Source organism: Dermochelys coriacea, chromosome 5 (assembly GCF_009764565.3).
Source record: "Dermochelys coriacea isolate rDerCor1 chromosome 5, rDerCor1.pri.v4, whole genome shotgun sequence".
In the NCBI taxonomy this organism is placed as follows: Eukaryota; Metazoa; Chordata; order Testudines; family Dermochelyidae; genus Dermochelys; species Dermochelys coriacea.
The window spans coordinates 98,206,614-98,231,143 of record NC_050072.1 but is presented as its reverse complement, the minus strand read 5'-3'; the positions used below and the strand labels follow the sequence as shown (position 1 = coordinate 98,231,143).

General features: G+C 40.0%; 1 protein-coding gene across 1 annotated transcript in view; it reads left to right on the top strand.

The window, feature by feature from the left end:
• Positions 1–434: 434 nt before the first annotated feature.
• The window catches only part of RORB (RAR related orphan receptor B), a 218,322-nt gene continuing 194,226 nt past the window's right edge, over positions 435–24,530 (top strand). Inside the window, exon 1 of the mRNA XM_038403352.2 lies at positions 435–1,001. Coding sequence (XP_038259280.1) covers positions 995–1,001 — 7 coding nt within the window. The 5' untranslated portion in view covers positions 435–994. The remainder of the gene's footprint in view (positions 1,002–24,530) is intronic.

Below are 24,530 nucleotides of genomic sequence, written 5' to 3'. Positions count from 1 at the left end.
TCTTCATTGCTTCTTGAGTCTGGCAGTCGGGAGCTGATTTACAAACATAAACAGCCCAGTTCTTCTGGGCCAGGGTGCAGTGCTGGATTGAGGAGGGACAGGGAGAATATCTGCTGATGATTCAAAACCACACACAGTTATATTTCATACATTAGTAAACGTGGGAGTGAATAACCCAGGGCAGAAAGGAGCTGTGCTTCTGTGACAGCCACCGAGGGAGCAGCAAACCGGCCGTGGTGCTCTTTTTTGTGCATGTGTTTTCCTCTTCCCGTATCCCCCCCCCCCCCCCCGTGGCGATAGCTATCTGTGCGCCCCTCTGTCTCTCTCCGGATGGGTCTCCCCCTCAATGGTCCCAGCCGGGCTCCCAACTCGGGAGGCTTTTGATTGGCGGCGGAGCTGATAGCAGGAGGAGCTTCGGGTAGCCGGTGCAGCCAGCTCTCTGCTATAAGCTTCTTTGCAGCTTTCTCTCTCAATCTCTCTCTGCGCGTCCCTGTAACCGAGCAGTGAAAATTCACATTGGGGATCTGCTAACAGGCACAGATGTCATGTGAAAACGCACATGCTCTGCCATTCACACAGCCCTCCTTTCTTTCTTTTTTCCCCCCTGTTCCCTTTTTTTTTAAAAAAAAAAAATAGGAACTCCTCTCCCCGCCCTCCTTGTAACTAACAAACCAACAACCACCATCGCTCCTGCTCCTCCTCAGTCCAAGTAACCACAAAAGAAATCTTTTGGAGCTGCTGGTGGTATTTCAGAGCAAATACGGGGGGGAAAAGAAACACGCACAATTCAGGCCAGCCAGCGAGACATTCCTTTTACATCTATATACACATAATACTTTCAAAAAATAAGAATAACAACCTCGGAGGAATGATTTTCCCAGCAGAGCAGATCTACTCCGGCTGCAGCCTTCGTTCTTGCTGAGACGGGATTTTTGTGATACAAGGTCCAAGCTGTTAGCTTCATGACTGCGCTGAGCAGGGAATCGCCAACACCATGCGAGGTAAGGGAAGAATTAGGGGAATAAGGAGGGGGGGAGTTTATTACTGCGGGGGGGGGGAGGTTGATTTCACAGAGCCAAGGCTTTTCTTCTGTTCCTTTTTTGTGGGTGTGGGGAAGTTTGCTGCGTGTGTTGCATAAAGTTTTTCAGTGATGCCTAATGTACTGTTTGTGATACTGATTTTTCTTTCTTTATTATGGAGGTAGCTCGACTTATTTAGGTTTGTACGGGGGAACTAAAACAAGCCCAAAGTAAACAAACAATTTAGAAATGTTGGCATAGTTCACTCGGGCATCTGTTACACGTACTTCCATATGACGATTAGCAGGAGTGGGATTTAAAGAGGGAACGCAGGAGGCCTCCTTTATACGGGAGGTTTCAGCCGCGAGTTAGGGCTCAGAAGAGTTAAGAAGTCTCCTTAGCATGTCCCGGCTGCCATTAATAGGAAGAGATGAGGAAACAGCCCCCTGAGAGCTGTTCGGAAAGGTTTAGACACGTCTTATTTGGGCGCGCGCAGGTGGTTTGGGTTTATTTTAGGAAAGGGGGAGCATTTGGACGCTTTCTTTCCTGGCGTGTTGATGTGCCGCGTCGGGGCACCAGCCGGCTGGGAGGAAGGGGGCAGGGGCTGCTTAACTTCTGGGGGGAGCTTCCATGCTCGCTTGGTTTTATTACTCTACACTCCCCCACGCCAGCCCTGCTCAGTGTCAGCTGCCGTCACTTTGGCTCGACTGATGGGGAGGGTGCAGGTCGCCGGTTCCCTGAGGGTGGTTGAGGGGCTGGGCTGTCTGGAAGCACCTGCTTGGCTGCAGAGATGGGCTCTCTCCGTTGGGGCTGCCTTGATCTCAGCTCGCCCGTGCTAGGAGCCAAGCCGCCCCTTTTCCTGCGTCTCCCTCCTTCCCCTGCACTTTCAGCTGACTCATTCTTCCCATAGGAGAGGAGCCCCCTGCATTTTAATGGAGTCTTTGGCTTGGCTTGTGGCTTCCCCCACCCCCATGCCGCCTCCCCTCCTGTCTCTCAGCCCTTCCCAAACAGCCAGCGACGCTGGTAATAACACTTCACGAAGTGGCCCTCAGCCCTCCTCCCACCCCACCCAGACACCCCCCAGCCCGCAAGTTACTGAGAGGAGTGAAGACCCGGGGGGGGGGCAGACGGGGCGTCCCCGGGGCGGGAAGCAGCGTCCCCTGCGCACCCCAGCCAGGCTGTGGGTGGCCCTGAAATCCCGCTGGGATCCGTAGGAGGCGCTGTGGCGGCCTCTGCCCCGCGCGCTCGCCGGGCCGGGCCGGGCCGGGCCGGGCCGGGAGAAGAGGCTCTGCCCCGCCAGGGCAGGGCAGGGCGGGGGTCGGCGATCGCAGCCCCCGTGATCCCAGGAGTCCGCTGCCCGTCCCGGGCGCTGCCACAAGGCGGGGCGGCGGCTGCTGCTCGGAAGGGCCGCGTGCCAGGGGCCTGGCAGCGGGTTTGCTGCAGGGCTGGGTGCTGGCAGGGGGTGGGGGTGCGGGCGCTGACCGTGGCGGCGGGGGGGGGGGGCTCCAGGGAGCAGCTGCTCTTTTTGCGCCGGTTGGCGGTGGGTCGGGCAGAGCCGGCGTTTCTGGGCCGGGGGGACGCGTGTGCCTGGCGACGTGCTGTGCGCTCTGATTGGTGTGGCGGGCAGGAGAAGCCCGGGGGGGGGGTTGGGGGGGGCTGTGTTTCCCTGCCGGCATCTGCGGTTATCATGTGCTCCACTGACCCACTTCTCCCCGGCCCGGAAGCCAAGTACTGGGACCAGGGCAGGACCCCCGTACCTGGCAGATTACTTCGTGAAAGCTCCGCTCTCCTCCTCCCTGTCTCTTCTCGTCACCCCTCGCCCTCCCGCAGCCCCTCTTCCTCCTTCTGGCTGCAGGGATCAGACGGTGCATCCCTCCGCAACCCCCCGTTCCCGCTACCGTTCTGATACCGGGCCAACAAGAGAGGGTTACGGCCTAAATTAAGTGTGTGTGTGTGTGTGTGTGTGTGTGTGTGTGAAGGAGACCAGTGTATCGCTTCTGAATATGGATAGGAACCAGCCCTGTGTGCACATTTCTCCAGTGCCTGAGTTCCTCTCATCCAGCCCTGAAATGTGATGAGTGGAAACACAGAGACGCCGTCGCTCCCTGACAAAACTTTTACATTAATTCTTCCAAATGTCTTATGCGGGATTTTAGGAAACTAACTCATTTCCCTGGTGGCTAGCAGAGCCGTTAGATCGGGCATCCCTCGTATTTAGAGGAGAAGGAACGGCCATTTGCACCGGGAAAAGCAAGGCGCTAGGTGACCACGTAGGCTGGCAAGAGCTTGCTTAACAACATGCAACTTTAAAAACCCCACCGCGAGTCATTGAAATCTCTGTTATGCCACGTCTTTTCTACCTTTCATCTTTTAAAATGTGTTTCTTCTATGTCAACCTAGCAGGTCATTTGCTAGTTACTGTGTACTTCATGTTCTGAATGTAGCCTCGTTTCTTGTTTAGGTTTTGTTTTGATTAAGGATGTAGGAGATAGCGGAGGGGTTTGTGTGTTGGGAATAAGCTCTTGAATGACTCTCTACATTAGTAAACAGTTTGGGGAAACAATCTCCTCTCACCATCTCTCCCCTCGGCAGCTTCCTCTGTTGTAACTGAACAGCAGGGTCTTTAAGAGGTTGTAACATTAATGGGAGAGTTGCCTCCAGTGTTTCCTCCACTTGCTGTATGGTAAATAATGTAAAAACAAAATCCTTTGCAGTGGTGTTGTAGCTGTGCTGTTCCCAGGATATGAGAGAGGCGAGGTAGGTGAAGTAATACCTTTTATTGGACCAACTTCTGTTGGTGGAAGGTTCAAGCTTCCCAGCTACAGAGAGTGCGTTTCCACCACCAGAACTACGTCCAATGACAGACGTTACCACACCTCCCTTGTCTCTAAACAAAATCCTGTCATTGCCTAAAAGAAGTCAATTTGATTTCCTAGAACAAAGGAATGTGCAGTTTCTATCCCTTGTACTTTTCCCAGGAGATCGGTGACCCCTAATGTTAGAGGTATCCAGAGTGACTGATTCATGGGAATGGCGAGGTGGTGCAGACATGTCAGCAAACTTTGCAGTGCCCGTAGCAGCATTTCCCACAGGTCTGCAGCAGGATAGCAGATCTGTCAGTTTGACAGAGGATTGCCAACCCAACCCTCCTCCCACTAAGGGGAATAAAATAGAGTCCTAATGTGTGTGTTAAATACATTTTATTCAATGATTTTAAATTGGGACGGCGTGGACTTTAAAATACGATGGTAGAGCACCAAACCCGCCCCCACAATCTATCTATTATTATACGAAAGAACTTTACCTAAAGAGTGTTTTCAATCGAATATACATAACGACGAAACGAGATGTAATCTTGTGTGGATTTAAGGTATTCGTTTAACTCAGTGGGTGAGTTGCTTGTTAATAATAATATCAGTCCCATTCCATGTTCAGTTTTGTTAATACTTATTTATTTAATGAATAGATTATTGACTTTAGCAAATTGAAATAATATTGCAGGACTGTAAAACATGCGTTTGCGGCTTCTTGTAAACTACATATTCTTTTATTTAAGATTAATTTATTTTGGTTCACTATTGGAAGAGAGAGCACCGTCTTAAACATGAGATCTTCAAACTTTCCCTGGCGGTTTGCGGTCCCACACCATTCCCTTTAGAGTATTAACTCTGCGATGCGTGCATGCTTTTCTAAAATATCCCAGACTAAAAATTTCCATCGAACGCCCCAAACTTGCAGCACAATTTGGAACAGCACCTCCATATTTCTTTACAGAATTATAGTCTGGGAGTCAGCCCATATCCATAAAAGTATATCTGTGTTAAAGTCACACTTAAGCAGTTATTAACTACCTTACAGACACTGGTGATCTGATACAGACAATTATTTTTTCGAGTGCTTACAACTTTAGTTGAAGTCCTTTTAAGAATACTCAACGTTGATTTATTGCTGAACAATATCATGGGACAGTAGCTGGAATGTAAACATCATTGTGCTTTAGTCACTGTAGTTGTCATCTTTTGTCCATCTCTTTCTTTTTTACTAGAAATCTCAGTCAATGTAGAATACGTAATTTTGGAATTTATAAGGGGAAAAGGCTAAAAACTGCTAGAAGTATAATGGTGATGTTACCTTTATAAGGATGTACAGTATATAGGTGTAAGGCTCATATGAGACATTTGAACTGAAGAAGGGTTGATTTTTAGATCTGAGATAAGAACACTCATATTTTTCTTAGTAAAAGAGGCTTTTTTACGTGCACTATTGTAAAAGTAACGTGGCATTTGGATTAAAAAACAAACCAGCAAAAACACTTGTTTTGTTTCCTGGATATTTTAAATTTGATTTATAATATCATTAAGCAAATTATGAACATTAGTGCATTTTAACACATTTTAATAGGGGTGTTTTGGGTTTTTTTTATATATATAATGCAACTGAGTCTCAGTATAGAGAACTAACAACGGGCTAAAAGCCATGTCAAGTCACAACTAATTTTATCTCAAGTATTTACAAACACCAAGATTATGATCAGTTAGTTACTTTGTTAAAATTATATTTAAACAGTGTTGTAAAGCACAACATTTGTTAATAAGTAATATTTAAATTCTCCATTGGTATCTCAGCAAACAGTGAAATCTAGTATATTTCAAATGAAAAAACTCTCAAAACTCTAGAGTTTAGGTACTTTTCCAGGTTTTGTTCTATGATTTACTTTTTTTATTAGTTTCAGGACTGGGCTGTGAAATAATACATTACTTTATACAGTTATTCTATTTTCACAGTTTCACTGAAATATTCATAAGCAATTAGGAAGGTGTGAATTAAACAAATCCAATCTACGGTGTTATTGAGGGAGTTTATTAATTAGCATGTAAAAAGTGTCTGGAAAACTGAGAAGCATGTAATTTCCTTAAATTTAATAGATGGATGCAGGTAATTTTATAATTGTATTAGGTAAAGAAAATAATTTTCTTTAATTACCCCCAAATCATGCATCTCTGCAATATGATAAAAAATAATTTTGGAAAGAATGACAAAATGCAGTCCTAATTAATTGACATACACTATTACATTTATGTAGATATTCATTACCTATGCAAGTATCAATGGTAGCGCAAACTAATATTGATTTTAATGAGTAGGACCAGACCCCAACAGAGCTGAAATCTATATTTGAGCTGGTCACAATGTATTTAATCCTTCAACTCTTACTTAGATAAGTAGTTCTGAATCATATGAGTAACACTCACTGCCTTCAGTAGGGCTACTTGCATGAGGAAGAACCATTTACACCAATAAGAGCTTGCAAGATTAGGCCTTAGCTGAACACAATTTGGCTTTACTGATAAAAGTTTTGATAATTTTCAATAAACACTTAGATATGATGAGACCATACTAAATGGTAAAATATTACTTTTCTTTTTTCATAAAAATGCAAATGTTAATGTTGATAGGTAAATGACATCCCTCTAGTTAAATTATCATAAGTAGAAATCAAGTCTGAAAATTGAGAGGTTATTTTGATTTTAAAACCATTTACTAATTCCACATGATGTCACATATGTATGTTTCTTTGCACTAACAATAGTGTTTATATTAGATTGTACATATGGAAGTGCTGTATTTAAAATTTAATATAGAATCAGATTTCTGTCATAATTAATTTCTGAAACATTTGTACATACAAATCTTTAGCAATCTGGATTTCCTAATTTTGTTTTATGAGCAAACTCTTTTTGGTGAATATTTTTCCAGTGATCAGCAATCTCATACTTAATTTAAAATGTATATTTAAAAAGTATGGTCTACATAGGACTACATAGGAAAAACATAGAGTATATAAGACAGTGGAAATTCAATCTTCTCTGTTTTGAAAAGTGCCAAGCACAATGTGAGTGCTACCAAAAATAAATACATTGAAAAGTAATCATCATCATCATATGACAACTAACTGTCCTGTTTTGGAAATATAGGTCCTGATCCTGCAACTTTTGCTCATACTAGTTGTCCTTACACAAGAAGCACCACTGAATGCAGAGTTTTGAAGCTTTATATTTGATAGTAAAATATATCACTAATCTGAGGATGGGGGAGGGAAATATGTAAGAGGGAAAACAATCTCTTCACAGGAGTTACAATTCAGAATTCCTATTATAAAACACATTCCCATCCTAAGCAGAAAGTCTTGGGGTTGGCATAGGAATCAAACACTGTATGACATTGACATGTGCCTATTAGGAAATGCATGGATGAAATATATCTTTGATAATACACAGTCAGAGTAATTACAATTTGCCATAATATGTGTGCTAGTTATCTAATGCTGGAAAACAAAATCAAAAGAGAGAATCCCAGTCTGCCCAATAAATCATTTATTTTTTCCTGTTTCAAGTGAAACAATGAATTCACAGAAGACAAGATTTGTGCTATGAAATTGAAGGATGTCTGCTTTGTAGCTAAAGACAAAGGAAGTACACAGGAATAAATATTGATTGAACTAATCATCAGATGAATAGAAATGAGCTTTACCAGTGCACCAATATAATAGGTTATGTTAACTAGCCCTTTCGTAGCCCATATGCTGCCCTTTCAACCCATGACCCTATCCATTCAGCTCTTAATGAGGGAAACCACAGGTGTTATAACGGCATTTATGGTAAATCATGCTAAATATAAAAGTTGTATAAATAACTAGCATGAACTCTAAAGGAAATGTAAAAAGTGACTCAAAGGAAACATTGTAAAAATGTTAAATGAAACATAACAATAGAATGATAGAATAACAATTAGCAATATTTGTACAATGTTTTACTATTTTAAGGTGCTGTCCTAAACATTAATTACTGTAGGACATAATAATAAATCTATTTAATCAACATTATATGTTTTAAATTACATTCGTGTTTTGACTGGATGAATTTATACTTAAAATCAGTTCCTCCAAAGACTAGTTTTAATAGCTTAAAGAATTTAGTCTAGTTGGGGATTTCCTTAATGTTTTTTATATATGAACTATAAAAGTCACTATTATTCTGTATGTTTTAATATACAGTCCCAGTTTTATTACATCTACCTACTCTGTTGTCAGCCCTGGCAAAGTTAATGGAGCTACTTAGTCAGATACCACACAATGTGAGTAAGAGTGGCAAAATCAGGCCTATAGTATTTTGGAGACAAACATTTACTGTTTTATTTCTAATATTATTCTCATAAGCATATTGAAAATCCCCACTAATTTCAACAGAAGTTTTCCAAATAGGATTAAGTATCAAATATGACACTTGGTTCCTGATCCTGCAGAACCTCACTCGCTTAGTTTTTACTTACGTAAGTAGTTCTATTTAAATAATATCTGGGAGTAAGGAGAGCAGAGTTTGGCTCTGTGTGTTTTTCCTTCCTTTTCATTGAGGCCCACTTTTTTAATGGAGCAAAAACACACATACTGTGCTTTACTTTGCCAGAAACATATTGCTGAAATTTATGCAAACAGAATAACAGCTGTTTCTCTGCTTCCAATACAAGTATATAGGCTAATTCAGTTTGACATAAATGTGTTTACTATGTGTTAATGATGAATTATTTTGATGAATTGGCAATTATAATGTATCTAACAACTTTTAAGGAAGAACATCAGTGAATTTCATGTACCATCCAAAATTTAAATAACTTCAAAAAAAAACCCATTAGCTTTCTCTGTCTGTATCACAGACATTTCAAACAATGTACTCAATAAAGAGTGAACATCAAGCAATTGTGGTTATTTGTTAGATGAACTCATTTTGATATAGAGATGACTGTTTTATACAGTCTGGGCCAAATCTTGTTATCTTGGATTTTGCTTTTGTGAGTAGCCCTGTTGGATTCAAGGGACTGCTCACCTGAGCAAGAAAGCTGTATTTGACACTGTGTACTGTATACCCACGTGAAACCCAGTGGTTTGGGATTGTAAGAAATGTGAAAGACTATAAAGATTTAGAGGGAATCAAAGTTATAAGAAGCATGTTGTGATAACAAAGCTTGTTGTATTGAGGTTTTAAGCAAAATCACCTTGAAGCCTCAATCTGTACAGTACTCTTTGAAAATGAAATACAGTTGGTAGCTTTCCAGAACAAGAGAAGCTGTCAAAAGCATCACATTTTTTCAGAGGAGCTAATGTTAAAATTTCAGGTATGCCATTCTAAAGTAGCGCATTCTGATCCCCAGGACGTTCAGAAACAAAAAGTTAGTGTATTTACATCTTTTATTATTATTATTATTATTACTATTTCCTCTAAGTGCAGTAACTGATCGCCACATTACAGACTGTGTACATATTCAGCTTGGCCAAACTAACCTCTCCTAACACCAACACTTCCTTGAACATAATATTAATAAATATAACATAATAATAAAAAGCTGGAAAATATTATAAGCACTTACAGAACTGTAAGTGTGGCTAAAAAGCACTATAGTTTTGTAACTGATTAATGGATATTGCAAAATGAATGTTTTAAACATACGCTGGGCGAATGTTGAAAGTGTCTCTGCCAGGCTGCGTGTGTGTCTCAAGAGATCTCACCACAGCTATGAGCTTCCTTCTGGTTATCCATGACCAACTAGAAGGCTTCCTAAACTTGCTTGTCTAAAAACTGTTCTCTTTGAGATTGTGTTGTCTGAAATGTCAATTCACAGGAGCCAAAATTGAACTATATTCTTTAGACTAGAATTGGCAAACAAGTCATGCATTCTCATTGCATTTAATTCCTCCCCACTTTAAGGCATCATTTCTAAAAGTTTCCTTACTCTTATGAGTACATCTTAAGATGTTTTCTGAATTTTGTTGAGTGAAGGTGTTTGGAGGAGTGCAGCAGAAGAAAAAAAATAGTTTAAAAGAAGTTGTTAAATTACAGTTCAGTGTACTGTCAAAATAATGAGCTGTCGAGAGGGTAGCATATGTTTTTGAATAGGTTGATCTTGGTCTCAAATGAAATTATAGTACTACTAAAATAAATCTCAAGTGATAAAAATGGAGAGAAATAAAAAGCTGCTTACAGATAAGTAACACTTAAATATCCAAAGCATTCATAACACAATAGGAGATAAAGTTCCAAATTGAACCTTTGAAGAATTAAATGATTAGGATACATTCGTGACTTGGATTGTTAGTGGAATGAAAGAGGAAGACTTGTTTTATGTGAGTTATACATGTTGCAGAATAGAACCTGAGCTTGGATAATGAGTGTTTTCAGATAACATGGATTCTGGTGTTCAAAGGTACTTATTTTGAGAAAAGTGGAAGATGCAAGGACAGTGGGCCCAATTCAGCTTCCATTGCAATAAGTGACAAAATCCCGTTTATTCAAAGAGATTACAACTAGGCCTTTAACTAGAATAGTGAAAACAGCATCAGAGGATGAACATGGAAAGAATTTACAACCCACTTGTTAACAGACTCACTTAAGAAAGGGATGACTGCATATACTGTATATGAACAACAGTAACTAAGACAACATGTTGTTTTAAGGATAACAAGGAGGATTCTAGCGAAGAAGTTATAATAAAGAGACATTTGTATCTTGGTCTTCCATTTTATGGAAATGTGCCTGGTTTTATTAAATGGAAAAACTTCTAGTTGGATCTTTTTAATTTAAGACACTGTCAGAGAAGTATAACTATTCTTTAGAAGACTTCATGCAGCACTTCCAGTGTTTGTTTCCTTGACCACTTTTTAGTGCTGATTTTGTTTGCCACAAGATGTTTGGAAAATAAAACATTACAAATCAGGTCTTAACTATATAATCTAGACATAGTTAAAAGGATACTTGTGAGGTTTCCTTTCATTGATAGCTGTCTGGGAGGAAAAATAAAACAGTGGTACTTGTTTCTAGTTACTCAGAACTACTATGAAAAACCTTCCTGACAACAACATGTAAATTTTTTTACAATATAATTATGTACTAGAATATGCTTGGTATTAATTTATACTGCTGCAAATTTTAATTATGAGTTTGGGGGGAAAAAAGCCAGATTTGCATATCTTTACCCAAATACAGGGAAATCAAGAATGAGCAAATGTGGTAGTCTGGTAGCACAGAGAAGCAATGACACTAGAGGAAAACATTAGGTAAGGGGGCACAGTGTTTTTCTGGGATCATATTTTTGAGAAGGGAACCTGTCTTTGGAGCAAGTCTTATTGATGATCAAATATAACTTATTTTAACATGCTTAGGAATATATAAGGTAGCGATCATTAGCCTGTCTGGGTATGCTTGAAAAAATATTTAACTACCATCAATGATTGCCATCAACTAACTGCAAATCAGACTTCTCCCATTACGATTAATTCCACTTTGCCAACAAAAATGTACACTTTCAAACAATAACTGCTCCATTCAAAATATAGAAAGACAAAATAACAAAACAAACAAAAAATCCCAATCAGATGGGTCAAAATAATAATATATATTGCACCACCAGTTTTTAAGAAGAAATATCAATTGAGATCAGTGGAGAGTTTTTGTAATAATTGGGCTTACAAATTTACTCAAATTATAAGATCATCTGTAAAAAGTATGTAAACATTTAATGTTACAAAATGTTACAATAACCTAAGATAGCTAATGTTAATTTTTAAAAGTACAGGAAGGACTAAATTAATCTAAACAAAAAAGCCTACTAATATAACTCCGGAACAATGTTAGAGTTATGCTTAATGAACAAAAAAACTGTTTAAAAAAAAAAAGGGTAAACCAAAACTAGTGTGTCAGAAAATAAGCCTAATTGATAAACAAAAGAATTAGGACAGTGTTTCCCAAACTTGTTCCTCCATTTGTGCAGGGAAAGCCCCTGGTGGGCCAAGCCGGTTTGTTTACCTGCCATGTCCGCATGTTCAGCCGATCGTGGCTCGCAGTGGCTGCAGTTCGCTGCTCCAGGCCAACGGGAGCTGCTGGAAGCGGCGCAGGCCGAGGGACATACTGGCCACCGCTTCCAGCAGCTCCCATTGGCTTGGAGCAGCAAACCACAGCCACTGGGAGCCGCGATCGGCTGAACATGCGGACATGGCAGGTAAACAAACTGGCGTGGCCCACCAGGGGCTTTCCCTGCACAAGTGGCAGAACAAGTTTGGGAAACACTGAATTAAGAGATGGGCTGTTCTGCCCACCAATCCCTTTGTGGGGCCTTGGAAAGAAATTAGCTGCTGAAGCAAGCTTCGCCTATCATGGCTGCCACCTTTAACCTCTCCTGGGCCTTCATCATCCTGATCCTGAGAGATATTATTTCCAGACCAGGCTAAGGGAGGAATACAGATAATATCACCACATCTACCAGCTCCTGCTAAATCCAAATCACGACCTGAAGTGAAACGGGATTGGATTTTAACAATAATAGCAATGACACTAGCCCATGTCACTAACCCCCAAAAGACAGTTATTACCATCTTTAATACAATCTAAAACCCGTTAAACATGGTTTGTTTGTTTTTCCCTTCTAAAAACTCTCTCCTGCTAACAGGAAAGAGAACAAGTAATGTTATTAAAATGAAAACCGTATTTAATACTTTACATTTCAAATGCTTTAACTGTTTTTCCTTTCTTTATCTTTAATTAAAAGTTAAAAGATTTTTAATATAGTATTTGCCTTAATATGAAGTTGGCTGAAGTCTCTGTATAACAAACCCCAAACCTTATTTAATGCTGTTTAATGTTAATTAGTGACTAAGTTACGTTGACGCTGTTGGCCTATATATTCCATCTAAATTAATACAACAGAGCTCTACTTGAAAATCAATGGCACAGAGTAGCTTAGTGAAAATTGCGAAAGCTGGAGATTTTGCACTTAACTTTCTGACTCTAAAATCTTTTAGAACCATCTTGGTTTATTAAATGCAATTACCTGAAACTGTCCACACCCAAATGAGAACATAATTCTTCATATGCTGAAAAAAACAAGTATGCTAAGTGTTACTAAAAAGAAAAAAAAAATCAGTATCAAATGTTTCTTGATTATAATAAGCTTTGGTCCAGTTCAAGCTGAATTCATCCCTCCAGAAAGAATAAAGAGGGGACCTTATTAGTGGAGAAAAGGATAAAACAGTGATGTCAATAGGTTTGGGTATAATGTATCACCCTTACCAACAATGTGTAGCAATTTACAATCATGAATAGTTCCACTGTATAAGAATTGCAGAATCAGGTCCTATATAATTAACAAATATTCAAATAAAGTGTTAAATATTTCTGGACCATCTGGATTTACCTATGAAATCATTTCCTTATTGTCACTTACTGAGAGTAGCTTAAATTTAAAAAAGGTGTTTACAGTTGTAAGGCTGCTGTCAAGATAGTAAGGGTGGTGTTTTAAAAAGCATCCAATGTTTTGCCTTACTTGGCTTCCAGTTTTGCTCCTGACTTCAATGGCAAACGGTGAGTGCTCTTCAAAATTCCACCCCAAAAGTCTTATTTTTCAAGTAAAAAATATCCTATTCATTTTGAAGGACATTTTGCAGGCCTCTCCTCACATGAAAGGTTTCTAGAATAATTGTTTCTGATATGCTTCTCTATATAAATGTCAATATCACAACTGAACATCTAGTATATTACATTTGGTGAATAAAATCTGTGTGCATGCAGAACTTTTGCTTGCACTGGGCCATAATGTATTCTTGATTTTTTTTTTTTAAGTCAAACTTTCTACTGACTTTGACAGGGGTTCTTAAAAACTGATGGCATGACATGCCTCGTCAGTTGGAGTTCGCTCCAAGAACATAATGAGGGTGTAACATAACCTTCTGACTATTATTGAAAGATAACAAGGCTAGACAAGGACATCATGTAAAGAAAGAAATTACTAAGGGCTAGGCTGTGCTATTTACACCATAAAGGATAGTGTGGAGCCATGTTGCCCTGGAGGAACACAAAATGCTTTCTGCTTTGGGGAGGCAGAGTACATCTCTTGGAGCTTTGATGTGTGTAGGCTTCAACCCTGCTTCTATTCCATTTTATAGGTTGTAGTTGTCCTACTTCCTCTCTGCCTTCCCTGTTCCCTTTGCAGCAACATGTTTCCCAGGAATGTATGGAGGGAGCAGGATTGTGCTCTTCAGAGTTCAGGGGCTGGTATTCTGTTTGGTCAGCTATGCAAGGGGAAGAAGGCACCTTACACCCTCCGTGCACTTAGGCAGACTCTGGCTTTAATTGAATTTATTGTTAAGTAGGTATTCAACTGAGTCTGGGCCAAAACTCCAATCTTTGACTTTGAAATGAACATTTTTCAATACCTGCTCTAAGCCAAATAGTAGCTACAACCCAAAAAGGCCTATGATTGCATGTTTCAAAATATCTTGCAGGGCACATTTCAGAATAAGGTATTTTGCAACATGTAATTCTAGACTGCTGCAGAATGCAGGGAAAAGAGACCAGGCCAGCAAAACCAGGAAACTGAAGGGAGAAAGGGAAAGAAAAATATATGGGTGTGAGGGCTAGAGCATCTGAAGAGATGTAAGGGGAAGAAAAGGGAGGAGAATAGAGAAAGGGGAAAACTTGGCAACCCAGAGGAGAAAATTGAAAAAAATGGGAAAATGTGCTACCAAGAGAGAAGAGAAGTGGAGGCCAAAGGAAAACATAAAGAGAGAGAGAGAGTGGAACTGTAGAGAGAAAGGACAAAAATAAAAATTACTCAGTATTGCAAGACACTGAGCTCCCTTACTTCCCATTGATGTCTGTTGGAGTTCTGGCACTCTGTCAGAAAGGCAAAAGGAAAAGAATGAAATAAATGAAAAAAGAATGAACACACAACATTAATCTGCTAATTGTATTATTATCCAGTATTTGCAGTTGTGTTTGGATTTGGTGGATTAAAATCTCCAGGTATATAATATTCAGCCAAACACTAATGTTAGCCATTCTTATTCATTCCAGTACATTTATGTTGTGGTCTGCTTCTTCAGAGCAGATTTCCTGCTGCGAAATTGGCACATCATATTTATATTTACTGTGACATACATTCTCATGTCACACCATAGTTTATATACATTTCCTCTGAATGTTTGGTCTGGCTATTAATTGTAAATTTTATAAAACAGTCATATTCTCCCAATTCCAAAATATGGCCAAAACCATAAAACACTAGATTGAAACAAAAATTGTTTTAGCTTTAAATTATCATATAAAAAAATAAAAATAGAACAATTTGTTTAGAAAAGTTATAGACACTGTTTATAAAATGCAGTATTTGTTCTTGCATCATAGAATCACCCATTGTCTCTATTTTAATTAGTCCTGTTTATTTTACCAGATTATTTTATTATTTTGGACCCACTGTTTGAAGGGTGGTTCATTCACAAAATAAAGAAATTAATGACAATGTTAAGAACAATGAGTCAAATCCTGACCCCAGTGCATCTCCAGCATCTCCTCTACATTTGTGTGGCTCCAAAACCTTGGAGGAAATGTAGATACCCATTCAAGTATACAATTTGGTCCCAACATGCTGTATATTTACTATTTTATAGATTTTGTTTAAACAAATTATCTAGAATGCAATTTTGCAGTCCATTTGCACATCTTGTGTTTATTTTTGTAGGTTTTCATCTTAGAACTAAATAGTCATTTCAGGAACTAACTTTTTTTTTAACAGTTTACCTAAAAGTAAGAGGCTGTTTTAGGTTGCAGATTCAAATCCAGCCGAGTTTGGTAGTGACTGATAGTTGTTACTGTCTCATGGCTGCTTAGGGGCCTAGAGTGAATAGAATTGCTCCAATTCTGATTTTTTGTGAGGTACTCCCATCAGAGAAAGCACCACCGTAATTGTCACTCTTGGTGGCATTCTCAAAAGGGAGACCAAATACTGAATGTACATTGAGAATGAATTGTCCTTTCAGCCTTTGATGTGGTCCTTACAAGTCAGTCATGAGGCTCATTGGCAGGGCAGCACAAAGAAGGAGCTTTTACTTGCCAGGCTATCCATACCTATGGGTATAAAAAATACTTTATTTTCCAAGGTTGTGAATCTGGCACCATTTACTAGCAAGAGATTTAGATGAAAACTGTAAAGAAAAATATGCATATTATAATAAGGTATGTGATTTTTTTTTCTTTGATTGAATTCTCCTCTTTTTTCTCTTTAATAATATACTTGTCTTGGTTTCCACACGATATAGTGTAAGAGTAATAGCTTTTCTAAGGTGAACACATTGACCACACTTATGCACTAAGGAAAAAACAATAAGAAATATTTTGTGAAATGCTAGTGTATAAGATGGACACGGCCCTCAGCTATGGGAATGTTGCCATGTTTTAGAAGTCAAATAAGCACTATAAACAAAGAATTTTTGTAAAGCAGGGACAGTGATCATGTACCTTCAGAATGATAAATATTAATTTAGTACTGAAAGGTGTCACACTGATCTCACTATTGGAGCCTGAAATGTCCTGGGATCCTTACGTATTTGAGTAGTTACATGGATACGTTAAGGGCCCAAGTGTTGAAAGGATTGGACCCTTATTTAGCTACAGAAACAGATACAGGAAACTGTACAGGCAGTGGCAGAGCAAGCTTCTCCCAGGCCGTTCCACTATTGTTATTCAACCTTGACCTGGAGAGACCCCTTTTTCATGTCCATTAAATCCTTGGCCTTACAGCTGAGACTGCCAACGGGGGTGCCAATTAGTGCTAACAGTAGTGTGTGTTCATTTTTTTTAAACAAAGTCCATTGAAAACTGGATTGAGACCACCAACTTATTTCACACAGGCAACCAAATAGCCATCACATTTTTATAACATTAAGTCACTACCGACCTGAAGTTCAACCTGCAGCTTAGTCTCTATATTCATTATTAATTCCCTGAGCCATCTAGTTTTGAGAGGGTGCTTGCTAATTGAGCAGCATATATTTTAAGAAGTACAGTAATGTAGTAATAAATAAATAGTACAAGGCAAATACAGAAATAAAATCCATGCAAATGTTGTCTTTCATGCTGGTAAATTTATTTGATCAACCATGCTTTAAAAAAACCTCAAGATTTTTTTAACATAAAATTTGAATATGATGGAAAATTGAAAGAATCATGTCAGGTAGATGAATAAAATGGATAGGATAATGAATAGCTGAGCAGAACAGAGCTTATTTAGAAGTTTCCCTTGTATCTTTTTTGGTGTGTTAAAAAAATCTTCTGTATTATAATAAGTCTCATAATCTAATACACATACATCATTTTTTGTTATACTACTATGGATTTTTATATTGGGATGGGGGATCTAACAGTATTTTCAGTTACTAATACCTTTCCACCTAGAAATGCATATACGCATCCATAAATCTAGCTTAGATTTATTAAGAACTTCCAACGGTGAGACAGATCCTGCTTTTTATATATCTGTATGTGCAGGAGCCTGTGTTTAAATGGGCTGCCCTGAAACATGGTTCTATTTTTTTCCATAAAAGGGCCATGTAATAATGGAAATAAGAATTGTTTTTAATATGTGCTTTGACTTTTTATATAGGGAATTGGATCTTCTCAATATCTGATATAAGGGTTAAATAATCATTAGTCCCTCTGTAAACCTGTAATTCTGATTTTCAAATTCAAATACTGTACACCCTGTGGTTAGTCCGAATAGTGTCTGAAATGCTGGGAGAATGAAATACATCTGTGTTGGATGAAGATGGCATGTTGCTTTTTATCTTTTAGAATAATTAAAAAATGAGACTGCAACATTTTATAACTAGGCAGGGAATCAGTTTTCTTTTCAATGGAAATGGTGAACATCAATCTCTCACAATGCAATATATATTTTATAATCAAATCTGTAATGTCAAGTCCTGTTGTGATGGAGTTAAAGTTGAGTAAAATTTGGAACTTCTTTATTATCTAGAGTAGACTGGAAGCCACAGGGACAGCTAAATTGACTTTTTATTGAGCTGTAGGCTGTGCTGTGGATACATCCTGTTAGCATAGCAGGCTTGATATTAAAGAAGGTTAGTCTTGGTATTCCAAATGTATATACTAACCGAGAAATTTCAAAAGGAATCATGTGAACGTTGGATCTGTTTGGAAAGTTATGCCAAAAGGGCATTTATTCCACTTCAGTAAACTTGAGTTCTGTAAATTTGTGTATGTGAGAGAGAGAGAGAGAGAGAGAGAGAGAGAGAGAGAGATTTTGTGAGGAGGGAGTAAAGATTTCTGTGTGAAAGATGAGAGAATTGGGGGAGGGAGACACTTTAGCCTCTCCTTCAAGAACATCTCCCTCCTGAGTACATTTACTTCCATCGCAATGGACTAGAAGAGATCCTTGTTTAGTGGTGCAGTGCCCCTGAGATCTAATTTAGCTGTTATAGGAAATTCAAAAAGAGACAGAGTGAGCAAGGGAGAACAGAACAAAGATATGAGTTTGCACAGGGAATATTGATATTTGTAGGTTGCTTCTATAAATCCTTTCAAAGAAATTCTCTTGAAAAATGCTGACTTGGACTTTCTGCTAGACGAGGGCAGAGCTTCAGTGCTGCACATTGAGCTTCACTCTTCTTCTTCTTCCAAAATCAAGGGTAGTCAGAAAGTTTGTTGTTGTGTGGTCTTCATTTTGTTGTTTTAATATCATAAACACAGTAACCTGTTTAAAAATATGTTTAATGTTGTTGCCTTTGGAAGCTTTTTTTAATTCTGAGGCTTATTGTTAAAAATATGTACCGGGCCCAGCTCTGTGAACACTGCAGCAAATATTCTCACACATTATTTGAATAAAATTCACTTGAAAAATATTTGTGAGCATGACAAGTGATCAATCATACAAGCAATTCTGTTTGTTTGTTTACAAGTGTGTTAGAGTCTAACAAAAGTCTTGCAAATATTCATGAAGACATTTGCACCAAAAGTGTTTGTGTAGCCCTCTTGATAGCTTGCCTTTTTTTTGTATTTAATTTTTCTCTTCATATGTTTAAAAATTTGTCATCCAATCAAGGAGCTGAAAAAATACCATGTAAACTAGATGACCGATCGCACACTATGAATAATCAGTTCCTGTAGAATTCAAACTTCCAAGTGAACAAGCAGAGGTTTATCCATTGCTAATCCCTGCAGGTGGACCCTGCAGGCATATTTCATGTAGCCCACATGAATCATATCCAACTGGGTTTGTTCTCTTCGTCCTGAATACCAGTCTCCCGCTTTCTCCATTATACATGCTCCCATATGATCCTGAGCAGCACTAATCTAAAAACACAACATGAAGCTATTGTGTATGTGGGGCAAACTTTTAGGGGAAAACAGGCAATTTATGCTATGAAATTAATTAGCTGTTGAGAAATGTGTCATTTTCATATCAATAATAACACATGAAATCTTTAATGTGCTCTGGGCAGACAGGTATGAAAATGTCCTTTTGGTTGGTAAGAGGCCAGATGAATTGCATATACATTTATTTTATTTTAGGTTTTGTTGGTGGCTTTTGGCTGGCCCAGTTGTATCACTGTATCATTTTTTAATTTTATATTTCCTTCAACTAGTATTTTGTAAATAAAAATACATTTGTCAACAACAGATGGGAAGCTGAATTCAGACAACATGCTTTTTTCTTTTCTTTTCTTTTTTTATTAGTGATATCACTGGATATTTATTCTTTATTCATCACCTAACTCTGATTGGATTCCTTTCTCTCTCCTCTCCTCTAAACAGCACATAGTGAGTCACTAATAAATATCCTGCATCCAGAGAACCATGGCCACAGCAGTACTCTCCAGTTTATATCATATTGCTTAGCTGAAATTGTTGATTGTTGTTTCTAGGCAACTAGATTTATATAAACTGATAGAATTATGTAATTTGGCTCTGTAACAGAGTGCAATTAAGGGTCCAATCACATAATCAGTTACTTCAGATGATCAACTCCAGAGGTAGAGCAATGAACCAGAACCACATTCACATTTGGTCCTATAAGGTTTTCATAATAGCTCTAACATTGATAAATCATAAAAATAATTATGCCATTAATTGAACTACTTATCTTTTTCTTCTTTACTAGCAAAATACAGCATTAGCTATAGGGCCATATTTTTCCTGTGATTTATGAATAGATTTTATCCCTACATAAAAATATTAATGATGTTTTCACAAAGTCCCCCCCGTTTCTGATCTAAAATGCTGAGGCTAGGAATCAGCAAAATAAAATCTGGGCTAAGGGAAAAATGTAAGCTTTTTAGAAGAAAGCTTAACTGTAATTTAGAGAAAAAATATAGGGAACTGCATTTCAATAATAAATTAAAGAAGGGATCCAAAGGCTAAACAAGAAGCTTTAGGATAAAAATAATATTTTGTATTTATAAAGGATTTATATAGGAATGCTGAAGAGCCATTTGGGAATTAGTAAAATGAGACATTCTTCAACAACATTTCTTGGTGATTTGAGTCATCTTTTTATACTGTGCCAAAGTAACCAAAAATTAAAGATACCAAAGCAGATTCTGAGACTGGAATGGTTTATTAAAACCTGGAAAAAGAAAAGGAGTACTTGTGGCACCTTAGAGACTAACAAATTTATTAGAGCATAAGCTTTCGTGAGCTACAGCTCACTTCATCGGATGCATTACCCTGGACTAATTCTGCTGACTTTTGATTTACTCCAGTGTAATTAAGATCAGATTCTGGCCCAGGAGGAAATAGTTTTGCAGACACCTTGTTATCGCTACTTACCCAAAAGTAAATTGAGTATTTTTCCTGTTAATATGAGGTCAAAATTGAATTTGCACAATTTCGCTAACTTTCTTACAGGTCACAGGCCTTGTCCTTGTAAAAATAAGCCTGAAGAATTTGTAGAATACTGTAATGGTACCTGGACCTATTTCCTACCCTCTTTTTCCATGTACCCTCTGTACATGAAGATATTGGAGTCTGCTACTTGAAGAAAAAAGTTAGTGTTTTCCTTCTTGCTGATGATGCCATATCCTTTAAGTGAATTCAAATTCTATAGAAAACTGGAGTGTGTCTGCATAAGGACTACAGGATAGGCCACTGTTATTGGAAAACTAAGTAGTAAGCACCCAATATACAGCTTAGTTATGGTGTGTTCAATAATAACTGAATGGAAGCTATTAGGAACCAAATTCTGCCCTCTTTTTTGCCGGATTGTTTTCAGTGGGTTTGCACAGATGTAATTTTGAGGAAAAATTGGCCCTAAATATCCTATTTTATCCTGAAGAGGTCCAGAAACCCTTTTTGTCTGTGTGAAATAAATAAAATGTTCTCCTGGCAGAAAAGAGATGGCATATTTCAGTTTCCATGTTTGAAAACAACCCCTCAGATGCTGAACATGGAGGAAGAGTCCATAAACTGGATTGTAACTGCTAAATGTTACCTAATGATAAAGGTTCCTGATAGGCCAGGTTCTGTGCTACCCCTATCCCTGGAATCTCTTGTTATTACTGAGCTTTAGGCTGAAGAGACAAAGTTCAGTGTATTATGCTGTAGTCCTCCTGAAAGTCACAGATAAATGAGTTTGGTAGTCTTAACAAAAGATCATCATCACACAGTTAGTATAATAGTCTGTTGCCAGAAAAACCCAGGACTAGAATAACAGATGCACTGTGTTTCAGAATCCATGTTTATTGACAGATGTGTATAATAGGACTGGGCTGGTCCCCTCTTGGCCAGACTTTACATACCGGATGGTACAAATTCTGCTTGCCTTCCTCATATAGGTAGTCCCAGCAACTCTTTCTTGATTACAGCCAGCAAGCTTTATACTTATGTCAGTGCATCTCCCTGCTACAATATGAACATAAGAACAGCCATAGTGGGTCAGACCAATGGTCCATCTAGCCCAGTATCCTGTCTTCCAACAGTGATTAATGCCAGGTGCTTTAGAGGGGATGAACAGAACAGGCAGTGGTGAGCTGGAGCCAGTTCCCACCGGTTCGCTAGAATCAGTTGTTAAATTTAGGAGCCTTTTTAGAACCAGTTGTTCAGCGAGGGACAACCGGTTCTCAAAGGGCTTCTAAATTTAACCGGCCAAAAGTGGAGCCTTAGGCGCTGACTCCATGGGTGCTCCAGCCCTGGTGCACCCAAGGGGAAAATTTGGTGGGTGCAGAGCACCCACCGTCAGTTCCCTGCCCCACCCCACCCCTGGCCCCAGCTCACCTCTGCTCCACCTCCACCTCCACCTCCTCCCCTGAACGCGCCGCCCCGCTCTGCTTCTCTGCCCCCCCAGGCTTCCCGTGAATCAGCTGTTCGCGCGGGAAGCTGGGGCAGGCTGAGAAACAGGCGGCGGCTTCGCACTCGGGCCCAGGGAGGCGGAGGTGAGCTGGGGCAGGGGGGCACGAGGAGGGCTGCCCACGCCACAGCAGGTAACCCGGGGTGGGGGGGCAGCGGCGCAGGGGAACGGCTCCCCGCTCCAGCTCACCTCCGCCAACCTTGGCCTCAGTGGGAAGCCACCGCCTGCTTCTCAGCCCTCCCGGGCTTCCCGCCGAACAGCTGATTCAGAGAAGAACAGAGAAGCAGAGCGGGGTGGTGCATTCAGGGGAGGACGCAGAGCGGAGGTGAGGTGAGCTGGGGCTGGGCGCAGGGTGGGGAGCTGCCGGTGGGGGCTCTGCACCCACCAAATTTTCCCTGTGGGTGCTCCAGCCTCAGAGCACCCATGGAGTCAGCACCTAAGGTGCCACTTTTGATGTGATCAGTGGTGGGAGCGGTCGCTCCCGCTGCTCCCCCCCCAGCTATGCTTCCCCACCCCTAGGAAGCAGAGGGACCTGCCAGATGCTTCCTGGGAGCCGCCCCAGATAAGCACCACCGGGACTCCCCACCTCGCCCCCCAGCAGGTCCCTCTGGCTATTAGGGGTGGGGTGAGCACCCACTACGGTGGCCCACGAGACCCTCGTGCCTGGTTCTGGGGGCAGTCAGGGGATGGGGTGGATGGGGCAGGGGTTCTGGGGGGGCCTCAAGGAATGCGGGGGTTTGGATGGGGCAGGAGCCCCGGGGGGGTGGGAGTGGGCAACGACCCCCTCATGGGGTGAGGAGGGAACCAGTTGTTAAGATTTTGGCAGCTCATCACTGAGAATAGATAATCATCAAGTGAGCCATCCCCTGTCGCCCATTCCCAGCTTCTGGCAAACAGAGGCTAGGGATACCATTCCTGCCTAATAGCCATTGATGGACCTATCAAAATTAAAATACAAAACAAATAAAAGGAGAAATAAGTGGCCTGGAGGAGACCAGTGCATTTGGTTCAATTTATAGCTCTGCTTTGACATTTCTCACTCCTTTGAATGTCAGCAAATGACAACAGGCTATTTGATAAAGTAAGGAGGGAAGGGAATTATTGTGGAAGCATTTGCTATTTAAAAAGAATAAGCCAGTATTTTCCCAAGCCTAAAATTCAAGAGAGGTGTAATTTTGAAGAGCAATGCACAGCACTGAAGACATTTGGACTCTGAAGGGTCAACTTCTATTTTTAAAGTGTCTACTTGGGTGTCACAGAATTTTGGGGTCAGATCCTGTGAGGTATTTCTCAGGAGGCGCAGCCCAGAGCTGGAGGCAATGTGACTTTATGCCTCCTTGGTACCTCTCTAATTCAGGATTGCTCTGAGGCCAGTGCTGCCCAAAGCATCAGGTAAAGGACCCACTTTATGTATCTCTCATGGGCTCCTCCACAACCCAGAATTGTTAGCGAAAAGTTGAGATTCTAGAGCACAGTTCTGTGGCAAGGGGTGAATTCATGGAAGTCATGTAAGTCATGGAATCAATGCATAGATAGCTCCTTGAATGTAACTGTATAACATGCCCTACTCCAGCTCACTGTATTATTAACTGTATCACACTGATTGATTGGTCATAATGCTGCAGTTTAGTTTCAAGTCAATAAACCATAAGCATCCTTTTGGAAATCACTTAATCTCAAGTGAGAAACTGTTGCTTCTTCTGTATTTCTAGATTTCCTTTTTCTTTTTTAATAGGTTTTGTTGTATTTTGTATTTTTATTTGACCTTCTTGTTCTTTTCCAGTTTTTCCTTGTATTTGCTCCTCTAATTTTTCATTTGTTTTTGCTTCATTTTCTGTATTTCTACTTATATTTCTCTCCCACCAGTTTCTTCTTTTAATCTCCCCTCTTCTCTACTCTTCTTTCAATCATCTCTCTCTTTGTTGGCTGTGTCCATTGAGCGTGAATTGATCCATAGCTAGTCATAGCCCTTAAGAACTAGAGCTTTTCATGAGTCACAGCTTTTTTAAGAACCAGAATATCTCCTCTAACCCCAGTGATATCTCCACAGATTTCAGCTTTAATATTGAGCACTTTAATAAAACAAAGTTAACCTGTCACATTACCTTGTCCCAAAGGGTTCTCAAAGCCGGTCTGCCGCTTGTTCAAGAAAAGCCCCTGGCGGGCCGGGCCAGTTTGTTTACCTGCCGCGTCTGCAGGTTTGGCTGATCGCGGCTCCTACTGGCCGCGGTTCACTGCTCCAGGCCAATGGGGGCTGAGGGAAGCAGGGCAGGCTTTTTTTGCTTTTTCACTAACTTCCAGCCCAGATCATGATCAAATCAATACATAATATAT